Below are 21,817 nucleotides of genomic sequence, written 5' to 3' on the forward strand. Positions count from 1 at the left end.
ATTTTATTTATTAGTATAATTGAATATAGTCATATTTTTATTATGCTCAGTGTGAAATCAATTAAATCTTGAATGATAGCAGGTCTTGTGCTAAGTCCCTTTTTATTATATATTTTGAAAGTCAACCACAACTGTATTCTGTGTGTTTCTAGGGATATAGCATTAACATGTTTAAAGTGCTATCTAGAATGTTTAAAAAGGCATTTTGTTTGCATAGTTCCAATGGTAACTCCCATTTTACTATTAGCAGGCACAGCTGTTTGGTCTAGAAATGGAGGGCAAGCATCATCATCATCTCCCAATTATGAAGGTCCCCTACACTCTTTGGTATGTTTTTGATGGGTGACCGCCTTGGTGTTAGTATTTTATTGCTGTCTTCTACTAGTACTACTACTACTACTACTACTACTTTGTTTTCTCATCCATGTTTCTAAAACAATTTTTTCTGTTTGTGGTTACATGGACATTTATTTGGTAATTTCCAATCATGGTAGTAGGTGAATCTACCCATAAACTGTAAAATAGTTTTGTTTTGTTTCTTCCTTTAGCTAGTAAAATCCAATACTAAGAAATGTGGTATGCAGTGTAGAATTAGTGCAAAAGTGAATGTGCTGTGTTGAATCCAGAGCATGGAAAAGCATGATAGCTATGGTATTCTTGAAGTTATAGTTCAAAACTAATTTGGCATCAGATTGTTGCTTGACTCCAGAATGATTATGCAACATAAACCTTGGCTGATTAAATATGCAATATTACCATTGTGAGAGGTTTTCTCTTATTATTACCACATTATTTTGCTTCAATCATGCATAGGATCAATGTTTACATAGTTCATCTGGCAAGACATAAAATCATATAAACCACATTCTGCTACTGAATGATATCTGCAAATTGTCAGAGAGTGAGCTGCCTATTCCAGGAACCTGGATAAGGATATTCAAGTATCTTCTGCTGCACAAGTCCATCAGCTTTCACCTGTTCATGACAACCAGTTTTGCAAACCTTCTGCCTTTTGCAAATGGTCAGTTAGAGAGTGAGATACAGATACTTACATAAGGCTATCCAACTTTTATAAGCAACTTTCATCTACACATGCCCATCAATCTAAAAAGTCTCATCTTCAAGACATGTTGTAGGTGTGGAAATAATTTTTGAAGGCTCAGGATATATTAGGAAACGTGGCTTACTCCTCCCCCCCCCCCAACAGCAATGTAGTGGTCAGTGGACAGATGGAAAAGGAGGATTGCTGTAGGGTATGTTCCAAGAGGACAGCATGGTCATCCTTTGGAGCTCTTTTGGACCCCATGAAGTCACATAGTCACAGCAATTGCCCCTACTAGGCAGGAAGGAATCACAAAATTTTCAAAGGCATTCCCATAGAGGGGAGAATATTGTTTCTCCCTATGAGATCAGACAATTTAAACAAGCACAGCTCATAGTCTGATAAAGTGATGATTTCATGAATTATTTCATGATAAAAAGCAATAGCATAGATTGCAATCCTCAGGATTTCTTTCCCATATGCTTTGCTTGGCCCAGAACGGAAAGATTACCTTCACAACTCTAAGAAATAAAGAACTATCCAGCTAGTTCGTGAAACAAGTAGAGACCTTCGGATTTGGTTGCTTGCATTATAATTTAATAGTCCACAAACAGCATTGTAATGCTGTGTCTGTGTATGGTAGAATTGTAATAATGCAGAACAGCTAGAGGTCACCAAATTGAGAAATGCAACTTCAAGTATAGTGGAGAGGAAAGCATAGACTTATCAAATAGAGGAGGGAATCAAAAGCTCCATTGGGTTCAAATAAAGTTGAGTGTAAAACAGCCTGCGTTAGATTATCTACTCACCAAGATATCGTAGTTCAGACAAATCCTGTGTTAATATTAGCTTTCCCAGTTTTTCTACAATAAGGAGAATGCATTTTTCTTTATTCAGGGGATGCATTCAGGGATATTATAGAATGAAAATTATTAATAATTGCTGTACTTGCCTTTGCCCATTTAAGTTGTGTTTTCTAAACTATGAAGTATTCCAGTGAAGAGGACACTAAATTTCTTCAGAATTGGGGCCACTGCTGTGTTGGGCTTCAGACATTGAGAGAATGCATGGAGGTGCTTCTCCAAAGAACATGCAGGTGTTTGTGTTGCAGACAAGGCTGAATTGCACTGTTTAGAATGTGGTTTTGTTTTTGTGAATGTTTTAATCTAGTACTGGCTACATAACTAAGGTTTATTTATGTGGCATAAGCCTGTTTAACTTGTGCTAACATTCTCCAATCCACTTTGATGCATGTACTGTGGTGAACAATGTAGTCACATAGGAAAGGGATAGTCGGCTAGTGTTTTCCTTATCCTTTCTTCTGATGGCTACTGTAGGACCTTAGAAAGCTTGGCATAAGTATCTGTGCACAACTTTCTAATTTTCACTTAACTGCAATAGGATCACTGTGGAATAAATAAGGACAACTGAATATATTTAAAGATTTTTCTGTGTCATAGAAATTTGATATTTCTAAGTCATACAAAAGTGTTTCAAAAACTGAGGACAACATATGTACTGTAGTGGTTATGGTCATGAGGAATCAATGAACCTGTTTTGCCCACGAAAATGAAAGTTTTCTTTTTGTGAACAGAACTTCCTTGGTTTCCTGTAGGACTAATTTGGTCTCATTGTTTTGTGTAATAAGCTTGATGATTTTGAGGAGGAGAGAAAAGAAACAATGCAGTCATCCCTCCAGATTCTCTGGGTTAGGGACAAAGGGCACTCATGAAAGTGAGAAATCACAAATTTTAAAAATGCTAATTTGTTTACTTGCGATAACTCTTTAGTAATTTTAGGTCTTCTAGTATAACTTCCACTGGAAACTGATTATAGAATCATATTGGAGGACCTAGAAATTCATAGAGAGATGTTCTCTCTAGAAATCTTTTGGTCTTCCCGTAAGATGAGAAGAAGTTGACCTTAGAGTCAACTAGAGGACCTAGAAAAAATCAGTGAATAATCAAATTTGTGAAAGTCAAAACTGAAAATGTGGAGGGACAACTGTATCATAATGTAAAAGTAAATAGATATTTAGAAACAACTCATCTTTAAGCATCCTACTTCCCCTTCCCCTGCCTAGCACAAAGCGACAGAGGTACAAAGAGTGTAACACTGAATCTCTGTGAGTTTTGCTTCAACCATTAAATCGCATTTCAGATTTTCTAATGCTTCTCTTGGTTTGTTTTTCATAAACAAACAGCAAAGCCGGATTGAAGACCGCTTGGAAAGATTGGACGATGCTATTCATGTTCTCCGGAACCATGCGGTGGGGCCTTCGACTGCCATGCCCGGTAGCCATAGCGACATGCATGGTTTAATAGGGCCCTCTCATAATGGAGCCATGGGAGGCCTTGGGTCAGGATACGGGACAGGCCTTCTTTCCGCCAATAGACATTCACTAATGGTAAGCCATAAAGATTAAACACTACATTTTAAAAAATATTGATTACCATAAAGCAATTAGAATTTTTGGACTGGGTTTTTTCAGCCTTTTAATTGGAGCACAATGGAGTCTCATGTAAACTGTAAGCAATTTTGTATTTTTGGCAGTAGTATTGTGCGAATATTATTAATACAGTAAGTTGCTTTTTAAATATCCTTTATTAGATAAATAAATATTCTGCATATGTATTATAAGGGTGCCTGCTGTTGTATATACTTGTGACTAGAAACTCACATTCCCTCAATGGTTTCTAATCCAATTTTTTTTTAAAACTGATTGATTATATTACATTTGTTTCTATTTTTTTCAGTAGACAATGAGAACATAGGAAGTGCAAACATAGCAAGGATGTTTCTAAAATTAATAATATATATACATAACCAGAGCCTAGCTGTCATCCATTGCTCCTCTCTTGAAAAGACAGATGAAGGACACACTGCTGAGCTCATGAATATCCAGCAGAATCAGAGTTCAGTTGACATTTTAAAGCTATTGTCTGATTATTGTGGTTTAGTTTTATTTTTTTTATTTTTTTTTTAAAAAAACAACAACAACAGCAACCGTTGTCTTTTAATATAGTAGAATGTGTCTGCATCACTATGACCAAAGTAATGTTTAAAACAACAAAGACATGTACTATAGTTCTCCCTTTTTCTCATCCTTGGACATTTAACCACTGCCACAACATTCACGAATGGCTGACAAAAAAGCATCTTTTTGATGTGGAAACATTAGAATAATTCTGATGCAAAGTAAAGATACATCTCTTATAAATATACTGCTTTTAATCACACCCATGGGAGAAAAGCGGGAGAAAATTAAATAAATAAATAAATAAATAAATAAATACATCTCTTGCAAAAATTCAAAAATATCTCTCATCCCATTTTGTATTTTTACTCAATGTCTTGATAACAAACCTAATTTTATTGGATTTAATATAATAGAAGGAGAAAGCCCCCATATTTGAGGGCAATTAAGAGATGACATTTTTGACCAAAACTTATGTTAACGTGCTGACTTTGAAATGAGATGACAGAACATTTAGTGTTGATTATTTAATCTTTTTATGCCATTTTCTTCACAATGTATTAGATCATAACATACTTTGCTTCAAAGGATTCAGGGGATTCATAGGCTTTTCTTGTCATGATTTGTTCAGAGAGGTTTGCCTTCTTCTGAACCTCAATGATAGTCTTAAGCGTGGAAGCCTTTAAAATAACTGTAAAACATGTTATCGAGTATATATATAGAGCAATTTCACTTTTCGTTGTTGCTGTTTGCATTTCTTATTTTCTTTTCTCTAACGACAGTGTATCCACCTTGTTTTAATAATGCATACTTAGTAACTTGCAAGCAGAAACATCTTCTAACAGCTTTTATGCACTCTTATTTGAAGATGTTCTTTAAATTTCCTAGAATTTCTCTGTAAAGTAAAGCAATGTTAGTAGTTTCAAGAATAGTTTGCTGTTTATTACTGAATATAGATTTGATGTGTTGTGTAATATGGATTCTAAATTGTCACCTGGTTAGGAAAATTAGCAGGTATAGCATGATGCAAGAGGAAGAGCTCCCACTGCATGGTCCTTTGCGTGCAATGTGAAATCTCACTGTCTAAACTATGAAAATTGCTGTTTCAAGGTAGCAAATGTCCTTCACCATGCACCTGTTTCCTGGGAACTATCTCTAGTTGTTTGTTTTTTCCCAGGTTAGAAAGTCCTTGTGCAGATTTTTCTACTAAAGACTATGATGGGTGTGCAATATTAATGATTTTAAGCTACTATACACTGGGCCATCTTTGTATTCCATTATTAAAAAATAGTCAGAGATTAAATATATATAAATATTTCCCAGATGGTAGAATAGGGATATGCTGTGCCACCTAGAACATATGTGTTGTAGTTCCACAACATTTGGGGTGCCAAGAGTTGTCCACCCATGTGTTTTGAGAATTAGACCATTCAGAGTTACTGCTGACAGCAATCAGTAAATACAGTTTTGTTTTTTGTTTTTTGAGATCGGCCTAGACTACATCAAACCCTAAACTGGTACAAAATGGGTATTTTTAAACATTGTACTCTGTCAATATCTTCTCAGTGCCCACATCCCTTTCTGTTCTTTTATGACAAAATGCCACTGTGGAAGTCTTCAGATATGAGATAACATGAGAGGTCCAATGCGTGGTTTGCTCCCTGTTCTTCATTTAGATTTTCATTTAATTACAACAAATTTGTATGTGTTTCATTTTACTTGACATGTGTACTGATAGAGTTTTGTACAAAGTAAGGAGCCAGCTGTGAAGATCTTATAATAGGGACCAATGTGGTGTATCTTTCTAAACAGAAATTCACATTGAAGCATTCCCATGTGGGTATGCACACACACACCCCAGAAACATGAGGTGAGTTGTTAGCCTTGTTACATTTAACACAGCTGGAAAGGTACCAAAATGATGGAAAACATCAAAAACAACTCCACAAGCACTTGTAACGTCGAAATACTACATTTAGCTTTGCCATTTCCAGCAGGTAGTGAATCTCCCTTTAAAAGCCATGGATTTAAACTAGGTCTCGTTTGCCAAATGCTTTCCTTTTGCCCAGGTTTAATGGTTACAAATCAGTGTTGCTGTATGCAGCCAGCCTCCTAATTCATACCAAGATGAAAGGCCCTGGGTTTATGGCAGTTATTACCATTTGGGCTTTGTTTGTTATTAAAAATGGGAAGAGTAGGGCCATTTAAATGGAGGATCTCTGCAGAGATCACCTCTTAAAACTAAAGTTAAAAGCTATTGTGTTCTGAGCACTGTGTTATTAAAGGCTAGAAACAGACCATTGGCATTTATAGATAAAGACATAAATGGTTGCTTGAAGTAGTCTGCCCAGTAGGCTCAAAGATGCTATTTTAGTATTAGTATCCCCTATTTTCCCAATAAAATTAGCATGAACCAGTCAGTTTTGTTACAGAATAGCAGTTGCTGAGAATTCACTAAAATATATTATGGATTATAATTTAAATTGTCTTCTGGCGATGTGTTAATATATACCCTTTGGTTATGTAGACTGTCAAGATCTGGATGATTCTGTGCACAAATGCCTAGGGTGTTGCATTTACACAGTAAAGAAAGCTGATTTTGTGAAAAGCCAGATCTGCAACTTTTCCTATAGATCTGCTCTCAATAAAGAGTAAGAGGAGGGGGTAATTTCCCTTCAATTGGTGGGTTTTTTATTTCATTTTTTGCTTTGCATATGTTAAACTGATGCAACACGCACCCAGGGCACCACTTCAGAGAGAGTTGTTCCATAAATATGTACTTCCCTCTTATATGCCAGATGTAGCTGAAGTAAGGCTTGGGGAGGGAGAAAGGGCTGGAAATGTCAGCTCTGTGTATTGTACTCCATGGAAATATCTGACCCTTGAATTTGACTCTCTGCAACGAAAGAGCAGGTATTTGTCCTCTGCTTTGCAGACATTAGTTTGTTTTGATTATCAAATAGTGATTATGCAGCATACAAAGCATGAAACTTTTGTTGCCTTGGCCATTGATCTCAAGTTCTTGTTTGCTTACATAAAATCTGTACAATAATAAATAAACCTCAGGCACAAAGTATATTTAACATGGTGTTTTGCACAGTGACAGGCAGGCAATTTTAAAAATATTCCCTTCCTTTAAAAAAAAAAAAAGAATTCCCCAACCATAGAAGCAATTTGCAGATGTCTTTCTTTTCCCTTTTCTTTCTTCTTCCTTGCAGGGGAAAACGGTTCCTGGTAGTTCACAGGCCACATTATTCACTGTCTGAAATTGTAACTTGTGAGAAAGCATCAGGGCTGTTATTTTCTTTCTGGAAAACTGGTCTGAATTTTGAAGTAAGAACACAAGAACAAAGGAAATAGTTTTTGAGTCAAGTCAGTCTTAAGTTAGCCTTTGACCATTTGATACATTCCACGCTGAAAAGGAAGTTGAAGGGGAAAAAATAAAAAAAATCAAGGAGGACACTGGTAATGTTTTCCACATTTGAATTTTAATACATGAAACAGGCTATAAAACTTAGGCCAGCTGCAGTAAATAAAGTAGCAGTGGGAGGTATGGACCGGAAACTTGTTCAGAATGTGCTTGTGGGAGTTTTTTTTCCCCTCACTGTACACCTTCATCAACTTTGTACCTTTTAGTCATGAAGATGAAAGAATGGAAGTATCCTAAAAGTAATTAGAGATTATTGGTATATTGCCAGTGTAATTATTATAAAACATTCTTTATCAAATAGTCAGCACTAGTATGCATTTTACTGTTCAATAGTAAGGACAGCTAGATTCACAATAATAAGTGTTAATAACATATTTATAATAAAGAGGCATACAGTCCCCTTTAGACTCCTCTTCCAGATTAATTTTCATAATTACACATTTCCATGAGACCTTAAGGGTAATTCCTCCAGCCTTCTGATATGATGTTCAATGGAATGAGAATGAAGTGATGTACCAAATGTTGTTGAACTACAACTTGTAGCAGCGCTAACCCTCACAGACAAAGGTGATTTTGCCATCAGACAACTTCTGGAGGCCCACATGATTCCCACGATGAGACTACAAATTCTATTCCTGTTAGCATGCCCATTTGACTTTCTGGCAGTGGATAATGGAAGTTGTAGTTGAGCACATCTGGAGGACAATGCACCGAGAAAGGTTGCATTTAGAATCATAGAGCTGGAAGAGACCTCATGGGCCATCCAGTCCAACCCCCTACCAAGAAGCAGGAAAACCGCATTCAAAGAGCCCCTGGCAGATGGCCATCCAGCCTCTGCTTAAAAGCCTCCAAAGAAGGAGCTTCCACCACACTCTGAGGCAGAGAGTTCCACTACTGAACAGCTCTCACAGTGAGGAAATTCTTTCTGATGTTCACGTGGAATCTTCTTTCGTGTAGTTTGAAACCACTGTTCCCTGTCCCAGTCTCCAGGGCAGCAGGAAACATGTTTTCTCCCTCCTCCTGATGACTTCCCCTCACATATTTATTTATTGCCTTTGAATGATACCATTCAGGCTGAAAGGAGAGGCGGGTAATAAATAAAAGAAATTGAAACTCCCTCTCCAATGACATTAGATCAGCACCCTCCCTCCTAACCTTCAGAAGGAAGGTAAAAACCTGGCTTCTGGGGTCAGGCTTTTGGAGAATAGCACAGTGCAATAATAGACGTAGAATATGTGCAATTACCATGGAACAGCCTTAGACTATGATTTTTGGATAGCGTGATTTTAATATAGAATGCAATTTTAAATGTTTAATATGTATTGATTTTTTCATTGAATAATTGCCATGTGTAAGCCGCCTTGAGTCCCCTTCAGGGTAGAGAAAGGCAGGGTATAAATAGGGTAAATAAATAAATAAATAAATATTTTACCTGATGTTTCTTGAATGGAATCCAAGCTTGCACAACACTTCTTTCCTTTACCCTCCTCCATCTTTTAGTCCTCCAAAAGCATATCCAGCAGCTGGGCATGTTTAGCCTGCAGAGGAGAAGGCTGAGAGGAGACATTATCAAGCCATGTACAAATATGTGAGGGGAAGTCATAAGGAGGAGGGAGCAAGCTTGTTTTCTGCTGCCCTGCAGACTAGGACGTGGAACAATGGCTTCAAACTACAGGAAAGGAGATTCCACCTGAACATCAGAAATAACTTCCTCACTGTGAGGGCTGTTCGGCAGTGGAACTCTCTCCTCCGGACTGTGGTGGAGGCTCCTTCTTTGGAGGCTTTTAAGCAGAGGCTGGATGGCCATATGTCGGGGGTGATTTGAATGCGATTTCCTGCTTCTTAGCGGGGGTTTGGACTGGATGGCCCATGAGGTCTCTTCCAACTCTACTATTCTATGATTCTATGGGATTACCTGTTACACACCTGGCATGCAGGCTTCCTTGGGTCTGTTTCCCCCAAGACTGGAATAAGCAGGAAGAATTACCAAAATTGGATCATATGAAAGGGAGATTTCTCACTTAGTCTCACTGCACTCTTCTCACAAGACACTATCCACAATCTTTGTCAAAATCCCATAGCCTTATGCAGATGAGATGGAAAGATGTATTGGATGAGCTATCTTCTGTTTATTCTTGTATTTTGGCGACAATCCTTATCTTCAACTACATGTTCAACTGCATGTTCATGCCTTTTTTCCTCCCTATTTTGTTGTCTCTTCCACTTTTTGAAGCAAGGATGCATAGCCTTGGGTGCAACTGCATTGTAGAGTTAATGTAGCTTGACACCAAGTACATGGGAGTTGTAGTTTTATGAGGTCTCTAGCCTTCTCTGCTGGTGCTTCACCAAACTGCAGCTTCCAGGATTCCATAGCATCGAGCCATTGCAGTTAAAGTAGTGTCAAACTGCATTAATTATAGAGGCACCCCTAATTGTTTTAGATGTTTTCAACTGTGACTCCTATAGCATTACCCATGTTGGTTGGGGCTAATGAGAGTTGTAGGCCACACATCTGTGTCAGATTGCTGAACCCTACTCAAAATGTAGATTGAAAGATCTTTGGAGTAGGAAACTTCTTGTTTTTGTTTTATTTATGAAAATCTAAAATATCTCCTGATGCATCTCTATTCATAAAAAAGCGTTCATGTCAGAAAATGTAGCAACCCCCAAATGGCTATTTATAGAAAATCTTTTAAGTGGAGTCACTTCTGGGATTTCAGAGAGTTCATTAGATTACGGTTGTTCTTGTAACAAATCTTTAGCTTCCATTTACCTCCACTGACATTCAAAGAACTACAGGACTAATTACCAGCCAAGGGCTTGTTCCTATAACAGTCCTTGGTCTGATGACAGGTTTATTTGTGAGGTGGGGGGGGGGGCTGAGGAGCAGCTCAGTGGTTCCCAGAAATACGCATTCTTTTCCTTTTTCATTTCTGATTTATTGCTGCTGGGCTTCTAGGAATGCAGATTCTGTATTTCTGATGGCACTACCTAAAATGGAATAGCAGGGAGGAAAAGCCTAAGTACAATATAAGAATTGTCTTGACCAAAATCAGACCTAAGCATCACTATTTACAATGGCATCACTGTGAGAAGCCCTGAATCAAGGACTTTTCCATTCATCTTGTAGAGATATACAGCCTCTCAACATGTAAGTTTTATTTTCCCTGCCTCCTTTTGCCATTTTTACCAAGGTCCAACCTGATGACATTTGGTATCCCTCCATCCATGTTGGAGAAACAATTCTGTCTCTGGGAACCATCTAACAATGAACAGAGCATTCACAAGATGCAGCAGCCAATCTATTCCATAGTCTTAATCCTAATAGAAAATTTATACTCAGAAAATACTATTCTTATATAGAAAATGTTATTTTCTCTGCAAAAAAACTCATGTGCAAATTTCATGCACAAATGCTACCCTGTAAAGCTTCTCAGCCCGGCTCTTTGTCAGATTCTCTTTCCTGAATCCTGAGAAACACATTTTGGTCATATTTAGAATATTTTCAGATATTATTTCCACCTTTAGCCAGGAGCTGCTTTCATAACTCTGGTAAAGATGCATATTTCTAAACACTTCAGAGAATTGTAGGGTTGCAGGATTTTATAGCATGTGTCCAGCAAAAATCCTATGACTAGCATTGTTGCCTAACTTCTAAGGCACAGAAAACAAGGTAGATTCAGCAGGAATGGGTTTATTTAAACAGCTTAGAAAATACAATTGAACCACATTGTTGGGACTTATATTTGCAGCACTCGTATAACACTCTGTTTCTTTCTCTCCTGAGAGTCAACTCAGTGGTTGAGGATGGTTTTTTTGTCTGCACAAGGTCCTAGGTCCAATCTCTGAGATCTTCAATTTTAGAAAGGATCAGGTAGGTTAGAGTGTGAAAGAACTCTGCCTATGACCTTGTCAGCAAAAGTAGACAGTATGGGCTTTTTTAATATAATCTAATGGAAACATTGAAAGACATTGAAAAAGAGATGTGTGAGGTACATTTGCACAGTAACTGATGCAGTATAATCACGCAAGAGCAACATTTCTTTTATGCTCATTCCCAAAAAAATTATGGAGGTTGTATATTGGTTTGATTCAGAACCCTGATAGTTCATAGTCATTCTTGAATCTTGTCTTCTCTGTCATCTGCTGAAACATTTCTTGTGTAATTTGGTGACCATTATAAACATTAGGAAAGGTTTTGTTGTTGAAGGATTTCATGGCCAGAATCACTGGGTTGCTGTGAGTTTTCCAGGCTGTATGGCCGTGTTCCAGAAGCATTCTCTCCTGATTTTTCACCCACATATATGGCAGGCATCCTCAGAGGTTGTGAGGTATATTGGCAACTGGGCAAGAGAGGTTTATATGTCCAGAAAAGGTTACACGGAAAGGGAGAAACTGTGAAAAAATTAGCCCATTACCATGGAGTTCTGTATACAGCTGACAACAATGGATGGGGAACCATCTTCATTCAGTGAAAAAGCTCTGGGAAGTTCTCAAAAGTCTGGCTGGCTGATGAGCAGGACTCCACAAGTGGATCCGAGGTTTCACTCTGGTCCTCACTGGATATGGATGTGGTTTCCTGGCACATAAGTAAGCATTAAACCTTCCCACCCACCTTCAGTTCTGGTCCTTTGTTGATGATAGTTCTGAGGAATTGCATGGATGGTTTTTTTCAAAAGTTTATCACACATTTGTTATCTTGATTTGTTACACCTTTGTTGGGTTTAGCATGGTGGCAGACCCAGCATGAGGGAGACAAAGCCATTCAGTTTGGGTATTTCTTTAAAAATGGCATTTGGTGTCTATTTTAATCAGAGTTACACTATTTGTGGGTCACTTATCTCTGCTTCACTCCCAGATGGCAAGGGAACCTCACAGTTACTTCTGCCTATCGGTCATCTTCACCAGGCAGAAGTCAGGTCAGCCAATAATTAGATCCAGACATAATGAGCCAAGCCTCCTCAATTGTAACCAATCACGTTGTGGCCTTTTCTATGCCAGTAAATACTGTCAGTTTCATTCTGTCCATCAGAATCCACCACTTTTGCCATTGGGTCTGCAAAACACTTCCTTCCTATTTGCAGAAGACTTTGATAGATTCCCATTTCTTCCATAAGCAGGAAATATTTTGTTGATGGAAGGGTCCAGTCCATTATCTTGTGATATTGTTTAAACTCCTGTCAGTTTGCCTGGTTGCTTCACTTAAATGCACACTGGAAGATGGTGTTCATGTGCACTTTAAACATCCAGATTGGATTATAATAACTCTTGGGTATTTCCATCCTTAATAAATAAAGTAGCAGTTTATGAACAGTTATATGATAGTATCTGTATCAAAACTCCAAAATGGGAAAAATATAAAGCTATGTTTTGTTTACAAATACATACATATTTTTAGGAAGCCCTGCTTAATATTTGTCATAATAATACAAATAGTTATGTGTTACCAGAGGCTTTCATAGCCGGAAACACTGGGTTGCTGTGATGACCATACAGCCCAGAAAACTCACACAAACAGTTATGATTGTTATATTGACTTTTTGCAAAATGTTTTCTTTCATGCAAGTCAAAGCATCTTCACTTCAGTGAAGCCTTTTAAAAAAAAAAAAAGAGAGAGCGAGAACTGTAGCAAATCTCTTCATATACTGTTTAAGTCTATCTAATTTAGTAAGCATTGCTTATTTTTGTTGCGAAACTTTGTATTTAAGAGTTGGTGGCTGTTTTCCAAACAAAATTCAGCCATCATATAAAATGACTTAAAAAAATCCTACTACAGTGATGTCATTCATTTGAACTAGCTAATTAGGTGCATTGGTAAAATAGTAGTATTTGGTTTCCACGTTTTAATTCTGCATTAGCCCAGGTTCCTTGTTTTTCTACACATGGATGGCTCTATTGTGGAGCTGAGTGTGTGAAAGTTATTGGAGAATGGACGTCTCTGGATAACATTTCCCTAGCACTGCCCAGATTTCTATTTCCCCATAGCATAGATGGGAAACAGCTGGCTTTTGTTTTAAAAGCTGTTTTGTAAAGCGTATGCATCTTGAGGTGTAGAGTTTAGGTCACCATTCAACAGGTGCTTCAGAACAAGTGGGGAAGAAAAGAGATAGACGCACCCAGTTGTAAGAGTTTCTTGGAATAGAGTTCATCTTACTTTGGAATAAAATATCCAACCTGCCTATTTTACTGTTATTTTTACCCGGTGAGTTACAAGTGGGCCATTAGTTACAGCTAAATGCTAAGAGTCCTAATCCCGTAGCTTTTGGATTTTGGACATCCCCAAATACAGTGAATACATAAAATGAATAATTATCTCCATAGGAAGGAAATTGCTGCCGACTTTATTTCATTGGCAATGGCAATCTGTAGCTCCCTGTGGTAGTTCACTTCACTTTTAAAAACACCACAGTTGTTTCACCTTGTATGTTACACAAAGAATGCCAAAACAGCCAATTAAAGTGTTCTTGGAGAGGAGGAAATGTGTGGTAACAGTAGGACAGAGGAAATGCTATCCATAAGATAGGATCTCAAAGGGCAAAGACTTTCCCCAAATGTATTAAAACATTACAAAACTGTGCACATTAACTGTCTGTAGGCACAAAAGAAATGCATCTCCTCCCATGGATTATTAACATCTGTTTGTCCAGTAGGGAATGGAGCTTAGCATTGTTATTTTTGCATCTCCAGAAGAAAATGAGTCTGGGAAGCTGGCTCTTCCAGTTGAGCTGATTTGTAATGCCAAATAAAACATCCTTTTATGTGAAGCTCATGGAGCTCAGTTGAACAGTTTTCTGGTTACCTTGAAATATTATTATTATTATTATTTATTTATTTACACAAAGACACCTCCCCCTAATTTAAAACAGTACAGAAAGTCTATAGAGAATATATAAATCACTGTCATATGAAGATCACCTTTTTCCCTATTTATGTTTGTTGCTAGTTCTGACTCTACTTAAGACGTGGCATTCTGCTTCTTTTTTTTAAGCAAAACTTCTGCGTTTGCCACTTTTGGTTACATTTAAATGGATTTTGCATATGACTACCACTTGCAGGATGCCTTTTCATAAGCTGTTTGGAAAGCTGCTTATTACACTGTGGTACTTTTCTGTATTAAAAGAAACTGTTAAACTTTGGTATTTTTCTTGATTTAATGCTGCTTGTACTGACTCACCCCCCCCCCCCAACACACACACACACCCGTTACTATGAAATCCTTTCTTTTGCTTTTGATCTTATTTATAGCTAAGCCACCAGTCATATGGAAACTATTATTGTATAGCGTAGAGATGAAAGACTTTCAGTGCAGTTAAATAACAGTGAATAATTCGGACCAATAACATGCACACACAGTGTGAGAACCCGACTTTCTTGAAGTGTCCTTCGTCATTCTCTTTTTACTTAGGTTTGTAAGGCTTTACACAAACCTGCTTTTCATCCAGCTTATGTATTTTGACACTCTCGAGCTCATGTTAATACACAACACCTTATACCCAGCTTGCCGTCATATGTGTGTGTGATATAGAGAGAAAAGACACAGAGGGAAACCCCTTTTAATTGGATGTTTTAATGGTGATTATTTTGAAATACTCTTAATATGCTATACAAAGTAAATTTTCTTTGTTTTATCAAATGTATATTATCCTATTTCTTCAATTCCAAGACATACTTTTCCACATAGAAACATATCTAAAATGGCATGTTTATGAAACAGGTAGACACGTGTTGTATAGTATGCATGTTGACATAATCTGAACATATAAAGGACCATAACTAAGTCAAACCACTGACCAGTACTATTCCATATGATCAATAATGGTTGTATCGGATTGAAGGCAAAATCTATCCCTCCTATGGAAGCTCTTTCAAGTGAAGATGCCAACATTCAAACAGACATTTCTTTATTTGATATGTCTTCGTTGACTGAATGTTGGCTTCCATGAAGTATATTTGATACACACAATATGAAAATAGAAGATTCTTTGGATCTTAGATGATATTGTGATCCCTTCCAAAGCTCCATTACAATCTTTACTGATTTTCAATATAAGGTTGTCCAGTGGGTTTCAAAACCGAATTGCCATCTTGGTCCAGTAGAACATGTATCACTGAGTCAATGAAGTAATTCCATTTTATGAGGTCCAACCAGTATTTAACATGCAGTATTTGCTGTTTAATCAGGGATTTTTAAATTGAAAAATTCAGGAAAAGAAAGGGCTATTTCTAGGATAAAGTAATTTATTATGTCCTGCAGATTATTTCATTCTTATTTCATGAAAGAGGATGTGTATTTAATAGACATAACTAGGTTAAGACCAGGCCATTTTCTAAGATTGTACATTACACTATGGACTCAAGAGAATTGTTTTAATTGTTTTAATTGGATTTTCATTGCTGTTTTAATTATATGTAGGCATCGAATTGTTGCCAATTTTGTACGCCGCCCTGAGTCCCTTCAGGTGAGAAGGGCGGGATATAAATGTTGGAAATAAATAAATAAATAAATAAATAAATAAGAGAAAGGGCAATGACAGGGTAGGATTCTTGTGACATATTAACCATAATATGTCACAAAAGGGGTGGTTCAAACATGCTAGCATTTTGAACGGCGCCTAAGGAGGATCAATTAAGTTCTCTTAGAACTTCATGTTTCATTTTACTTCTATTTTCCTTTTATTCTCTTGCTCCTGTATATCTTTCTGTGATCAAAGAAGCAGTAATGAATTGAAAGGGAGGTTTCTGATCCATATCACTTTGCATGTGTGTACCCACCATTCTCTTTCATCCTATTTTCATGTTAATCTGCAATTCATAAAATTTGCATTTATACACTCTTCAAATCTGAATGACATCCTACACATATTTCCACCTCAAATACACACATCTATGTATATTGTTTCCACAAAATTTGCCTTGCATATCTATTTTGGTTAGACAAAAACTGTACAGAAACATCCAGGAAGTGTGATATATATATGATGAATTGAATAACTATGTTCCAGTTGCAGAAATAATAGCCTGTGAACAGTTTGCATGTCTATGACTGCACAGGCAACTGAAAGCCAGAATAAGCTGTTTTTAGTCTTGCATGGCTATTTTTTTCTCCTTTTTTAGTAGAATAATCCACTGGTTTGAGAAAATTTAAACTTTATCCAGATGGATTTTAAAGAAATTCTATTGAGTGATCCTGTGAGAATTCCATTATATTTCAAGAGATTAAAAAAATCCATGTCCACAAGAGTGTTTGTGGATGTAAAATGAAGGCTATTTCTTTATACCTGAACTTCAAGAGCCAGAAAGCATATGATCTCATAAGGCAAAATATTTCAGTTTGTGTGACTGAAAAAGATCGTTTTTTGCAAAAATGTATACAGCATTATTTAATGTCCTACAACTGTGATTTCCAACTCAAGCCTTTTTATGAATGCCTGAAATAGGAAATTTACATAATTCCTTAAGGAAAACAGTTGACATTTATATTTGCAGGAAGAGCTGGCATTAATGGGGTAATTTATATCCAGATAACATTTTATGTCAGTAGAGAAAATGTGCCCCCCTAATAAGAGCCCCCCCCCATAAGAGACTTTTCTTTAGGAACTAGCATTTTAGCCAGGTACTCTATAGGCAATGAGACTATATCATTTGGATACTTCCAAGCAAATTATCCATATATGGTACATTACCTTATCTGTTGCTCAGAGAAGAGATGCCTTATTTTTTTTCAAGTATTGCCAAGCTGGTGGAGAACCTCTTTTCCAGCGCTTTTCATATAGTATCAATATAAATGATTTATGTATTATAACCAAACTAGGGTTTCTTTAAGGTTGCCTGCACAGTTAAATTCCTCTCTTTAAGAGGTACATTGTCTTAGCATTGCTGAACCATCACAGTTTTGTTCTGTTTTCACAAATCACGATACTAGAAAGGGCACTTAGCTCCGAACTTTTATCAGCAGATAGATCTGCCTTTTGTATGTGCCACACTCTAGAAGCATCATCCCAATGTCTTGAAAGGTAGCCAGTTTATAGATGATTCCGTTTGTCACTCTTGCTTCCATGTTATCGAAAATCATGATGGCCACATAAAATATTTTCAGGATCATCACTCCAATGTGGCAGTGTCCTTAGATTGGTTTTGTGATCTTAGATCTTCCAAGATTTCATATTGTCCATAACATACCCTACTCAAAATATACATTGTTGCTTAAGCATATAAAATCAGATCCTTATAAGCCTCATCTAGAACAAGAATCCTATTGAGAACTAGATGGTCTGTCGGGGTTCTTCCCACACTAGTACATTGTGTTGCCCAATGTGAACACAACAGATAAGCTGTGGTGTGAATTATTGACAGTCAACCCCCTTATTTTCAGGATTGGCTTCTGCAGATTTATTTATTCATGGATCCAATTAAAATGCTGTCTCTCTAGGTCTTCCAGTGTGGCTCTGTGGGTGTACTGGATATTGGCTATAGCTGAAGGACCTAGAAATTCCTAGGAACAACACCGCTCTTGGAATCTCTAGGTCCTTCATTGTGATCCTATGCTCAACAGTGTGAAAACATCTTGTTCTCTGAATGGGCACAAAAGCTCAATTTGATACTGGGAATGAAAGGACTACTTGCAGAATCTAAGTGCCCTAACCCTAGCAGATTGTTGAGGGCTAACTGTATTGACAAACCATTGACATGACTATGGCGTGGGAGAGAGACCAATCCTTGATTAGTAAAGTTGCAATCCTGTGCACAATTAGCATATAAGCTTCCTTCTGTGTAGACATGGATAGCGCTGAGTTGCACTGTGTTTCACAAGTGCAGTAATTTGCACAAGATTGTGATTTGGATAAGAATGCCATATATTCAAGTGTGAAGCATTCTGTGGTCTCGTTGAATTCTTTTGTCTAATATTTCTCATTGAGAACTCCAATGATGTGAAGATTCGCCAATTTCTTCTGTCCCTTCCTTTTGAGAACTGGTTTCAATTCTCTTTAAAGTAATTATACCTCAAAAGTACAAATACTTTTGAAGTTCTCTCCCTCAGTATGAAAAGAGTTAATCGTAAGCAGCAGCAGGGTACACTTCTCATAACATCATAAGAAACCTTCTTCCATTGTTTTAATTTTTTGCAGCTTTTATCTGTTGCCCACAATTCACAAACTTCAGAGTGCCCATCTGTGTGTAATAAAAGTTAACATTTGGATGAGGTTTCTTACCACTTTTAAAGATGCACTTTTAGGAATAAATGGTGTTTCCCTCCTACTTTAGAGCAAATAGGTTTTACTATCCTTTGATATGACAGATACTGGCAGGGTAATTGAAACTGGAATCTAACACTCTGAGCCTGTCAGGTATAATTGATATTTCACAGGGAGATTACAATTCAAAGACACCAAAACAGTTTTCTGTGTCGATGGGTGTCTAATTACAATGAAAATATATCAACTTTTCTTTCTGTATTTACTGGGGAGAAGTGATCTCATTTATCAAATATGTATTCTTAAAAGTTAATGGGAATGAGATTTTTTTGTGGCTGCTTGTACAGATGTAGCTGTGTGCAGAGTCTTGTATATGCTGTCTGAGAAAATATGCATATTCAAGGAAGGAAATGGGTATCTATGCCAAAATATTTCAATTGGACATAATGATAAAGAACAAGTAATGAGTTACATTACAAGCAATGGGTAAGAATCAATAATCTCATTTAAAAATAAAACAGTGAAAATGTAACAAAACATATGTTACTCTTTTAAAGGGAGCAATCCAAGCACTGTGAAAATGAAACCTAACATCCATACCTTAGACCAGGGCCCTTTTTGAAGCAGAAGTTTCTTATTGAGCCCAAAAAATGTGTGTGTATATACATAGATAGATAGATAGACAGATAGATAGATATAGATATAGATATATCAGTCATGGGCAAACTTTTTGATCAACATAAACTTAACAATATTTTGGTGGAAGATCCCAGAAGCTACCCAGTCCAACCCCCTTCTGCCATGCAGGAAAAGCACAATCAAAGCACCCCCTGAGCAGTGGGAGGGAAAATAGGGTCTTGGAAGCATGGAAGGCCGGGGGAAAGTGATCTGAGCAATGAGGAAGGTGAGGAAAAGGGCCTTTTGGTGGCAGGGGAGGTGGGGGGGAGGCTTTTGGGGCAAAGAAAAAAGGCTTTTGGTTGCGAGGGGATGGGAAGGAGCAGGAAAGAGGAGGGAAAGCTTGGAGGGGGAGGAGGGAACCATGGAACCCCTCAGTATGTTTCTTGGAGCCCCAAGGGCTCCACGGAGCACACTTTGAGAACGACTGCCTTAGATATTTCTATAGAAAAATTCTAATTCAGAATAATTAATTTGTATTGAAAACAAAAGATAGTGAAAACAAACGTCTTCCTGCTGTTGTTGTTTATTGAGAGTCCTACAATAAGTATAATACTCTGCCTTGTCATCATAGAGAATTTTAGTTGAGACCAGTGTAGTTCTGTTTTTAAACTGATATTTAAATTGATGTGACATGTCCAAATAACATTTTCAAGTTACAGTCCACCATGAAAATAAATATAAAGTTGAAAAATTCCCCAAAGCCATATGGCACTAATGTTTGTATTTTCTGATCTGTACTGTGAAAATGAATGAATGGTAAAAATACACTGAAACAAACAATTTCTTGCATGTTGTTGAACTAATATTGGGTTACATCCTTCACAAACTTGGTGCTTTTCAAGAATATAGTCATGCTGGCTGCTTGGTTCTGTCAACAAGTAGTCATTCTTTTCCTATACACTGCTCATTTTGTTGCCAATATTCAACTAATACTCTGTCTCATGGACCCTTTCCCTCATCATGCACTTTAAGTAGTCGCATCTAGACCTCTCCAAGCAAGTACAACTCATTGGGACTCTTAGGGACTTCCATATCCAGGCTGCTTTTCTGTGATAGAAACCTCATGCTCTTTTTAGTACCTTTTCAATTGAAGAGAGTGTGTTCAAGTTCTCCTTGTGGCCTCTACGACTAACTGAGTCTTTGGTGATAGCTCAGGCAACGGCAATATATCAACAAGACTCAGAAAGCATCTGCAAGGCAACTATGGGAGTCTATTTAGAACAGTGGTTCTCAACCTGTGGGTCCCCAGATGTTTTGGCCTTTAACTCCCAGAAATCCTAACAGCTGGTAAGCTGGCTGGGATTTCTGGGAGTTGTAGGCCAAAACACCTGGGGATCCACAAGTTTGAGAACCACTGATTTAGAAGAAGCATAGTCAAGACTGATCCGGTTTCACAAAATGGGCTGTCTTGTCATCAATCTAGGAATCTGGCTAGGTTGGCAAGCAGTCCTGGAGTTAGAATTGTAAAAGTCACAAACCAAGAACACCAAAACTAAGGCAAACAAGTAGTTTCCAGCAATCGGCACCAACGAGAATTGGCTCCTCCATTAGCTGCTACCAGCTGTTCCTAATCAGGAGCACCTGTCATACTGCCTGGCAAGAAGCCTCACTGATCATCTCTGCTCTGCTTTCTTTCTCTGCACCGGATGCATGAGCTTGGGCTGTGTTGCCTCCTCAGCTGTTTCCTCTGCTATCAGCTGCTGGTGGATCCTTGCTTTGTTACTTCCTAAGGCTAACAGCAAGAGGTGCAAAGCTCTCTTCAGATTTTGCATCTGAATTTGGCTCCTAACATTGGACTCAGAATGAGGCCTTTGTAGGCTTGATTCCTATCATGCTTGGACCCATTCATCAAAACATATACACGTGCCACCTAAAACTCATGATTCCATGGAGTGCTAATCTCTGTGATGGCAGGCTGACCCACAAAATGTATACATTGGCATGCTGTTCCTTTTCCCATAGAGCTTGAAATGCTGGCAGTCATAAAGACCTTACAGACTTTTGAGACTTCTCTCCAAAGCAGAGTGGTTCAGGTGGTCTCTGACAACACCACTATGATATTCTACCTGAACGCACAAGTTGGATGTTCTATTTCACAGCATATTTCTCACAATGGATTGATGCCTTTGTTGGGGGATCTTCATCTCTGCAGGTCACATTCCAAGAGAAGAGAATGGACTTACAGATGCTTAAGTTGACAACATGGAATGTGTGTCTGCATTTACAAGAGCTGTTTGTCTCTCCTTTTTTATGACACTCCTATAGTGAGTAACTTTTTTAGTCTCCCATTTGTGTGAGTCACAGAGACTACCGAGAGAAAAAGAAGAGGTTGCTTACCTGTAACTGCCTTTCTTTAAGTGATCATCCATGAACTCAACCCTACCCATCTCCTTTTCCTTGTGCCCCACTCTCCTTGGCTTATTAACTGTTTCTTCCTTCTATTCACTTTAGCATAGCCAATTTTCAGGTAACAGGTGCTGGAAAAGGCATCTTGGAAG

The 21,817-nt window shown here is 37.7% G+C and overlaps 1 protein-coding gene across 26 annotated transcripts in view; it reads left to right on the forward strand.

The window, feature by feature from the left end:
• Positions 1-21,817, forward strand: part of tcf4 (transcription factor 4) — a 378,409-nt gene that overhangs the window by 336,888 nt on the left and 19,704 nt on the right. For 21 of the 26 annotated variants that reach the window (XR_010003930.1, XM_062974260.1, XM_062974264.1 and 18 more), the window contains 2 exons: positions 248-327; positions 3,246-3,449. Coding sequence is in view for 25 of the 26 variants with exons in the window: in XM_062974260.1 (XP_062830330.1) it covers positions 248-327; positions 3,246-3,449 (284 nt within the window). In the remaining variant the exon portion in view is untranslated. The remainder of the gene's footprint in view (positions 1-247; positions 328-3,245; positions 3,450-21,817) is intronic. The other 5 variants (XM_062974254.1, XM_062974257.1, XM_062974273.1 and 2 more) reach the window with 2 other exon arrangements.

The sequence above is a fragment of the Anolis carolinensis genome, chromosome 2 (genome assembly GCF_035594765.1).
Source record: "Anolis carolinensis isolate JA03-04 chromosome 2, rAnoCar3.1.pri, whole genome shotgun sequence".
NCBI classification, from domain to species: domain Eukaryota; kingdom Metazoa; phylum Chordata; class Lepidosauria; order Squamata; family Dactyloidae; genus Anolis; species Anolis carolinensis.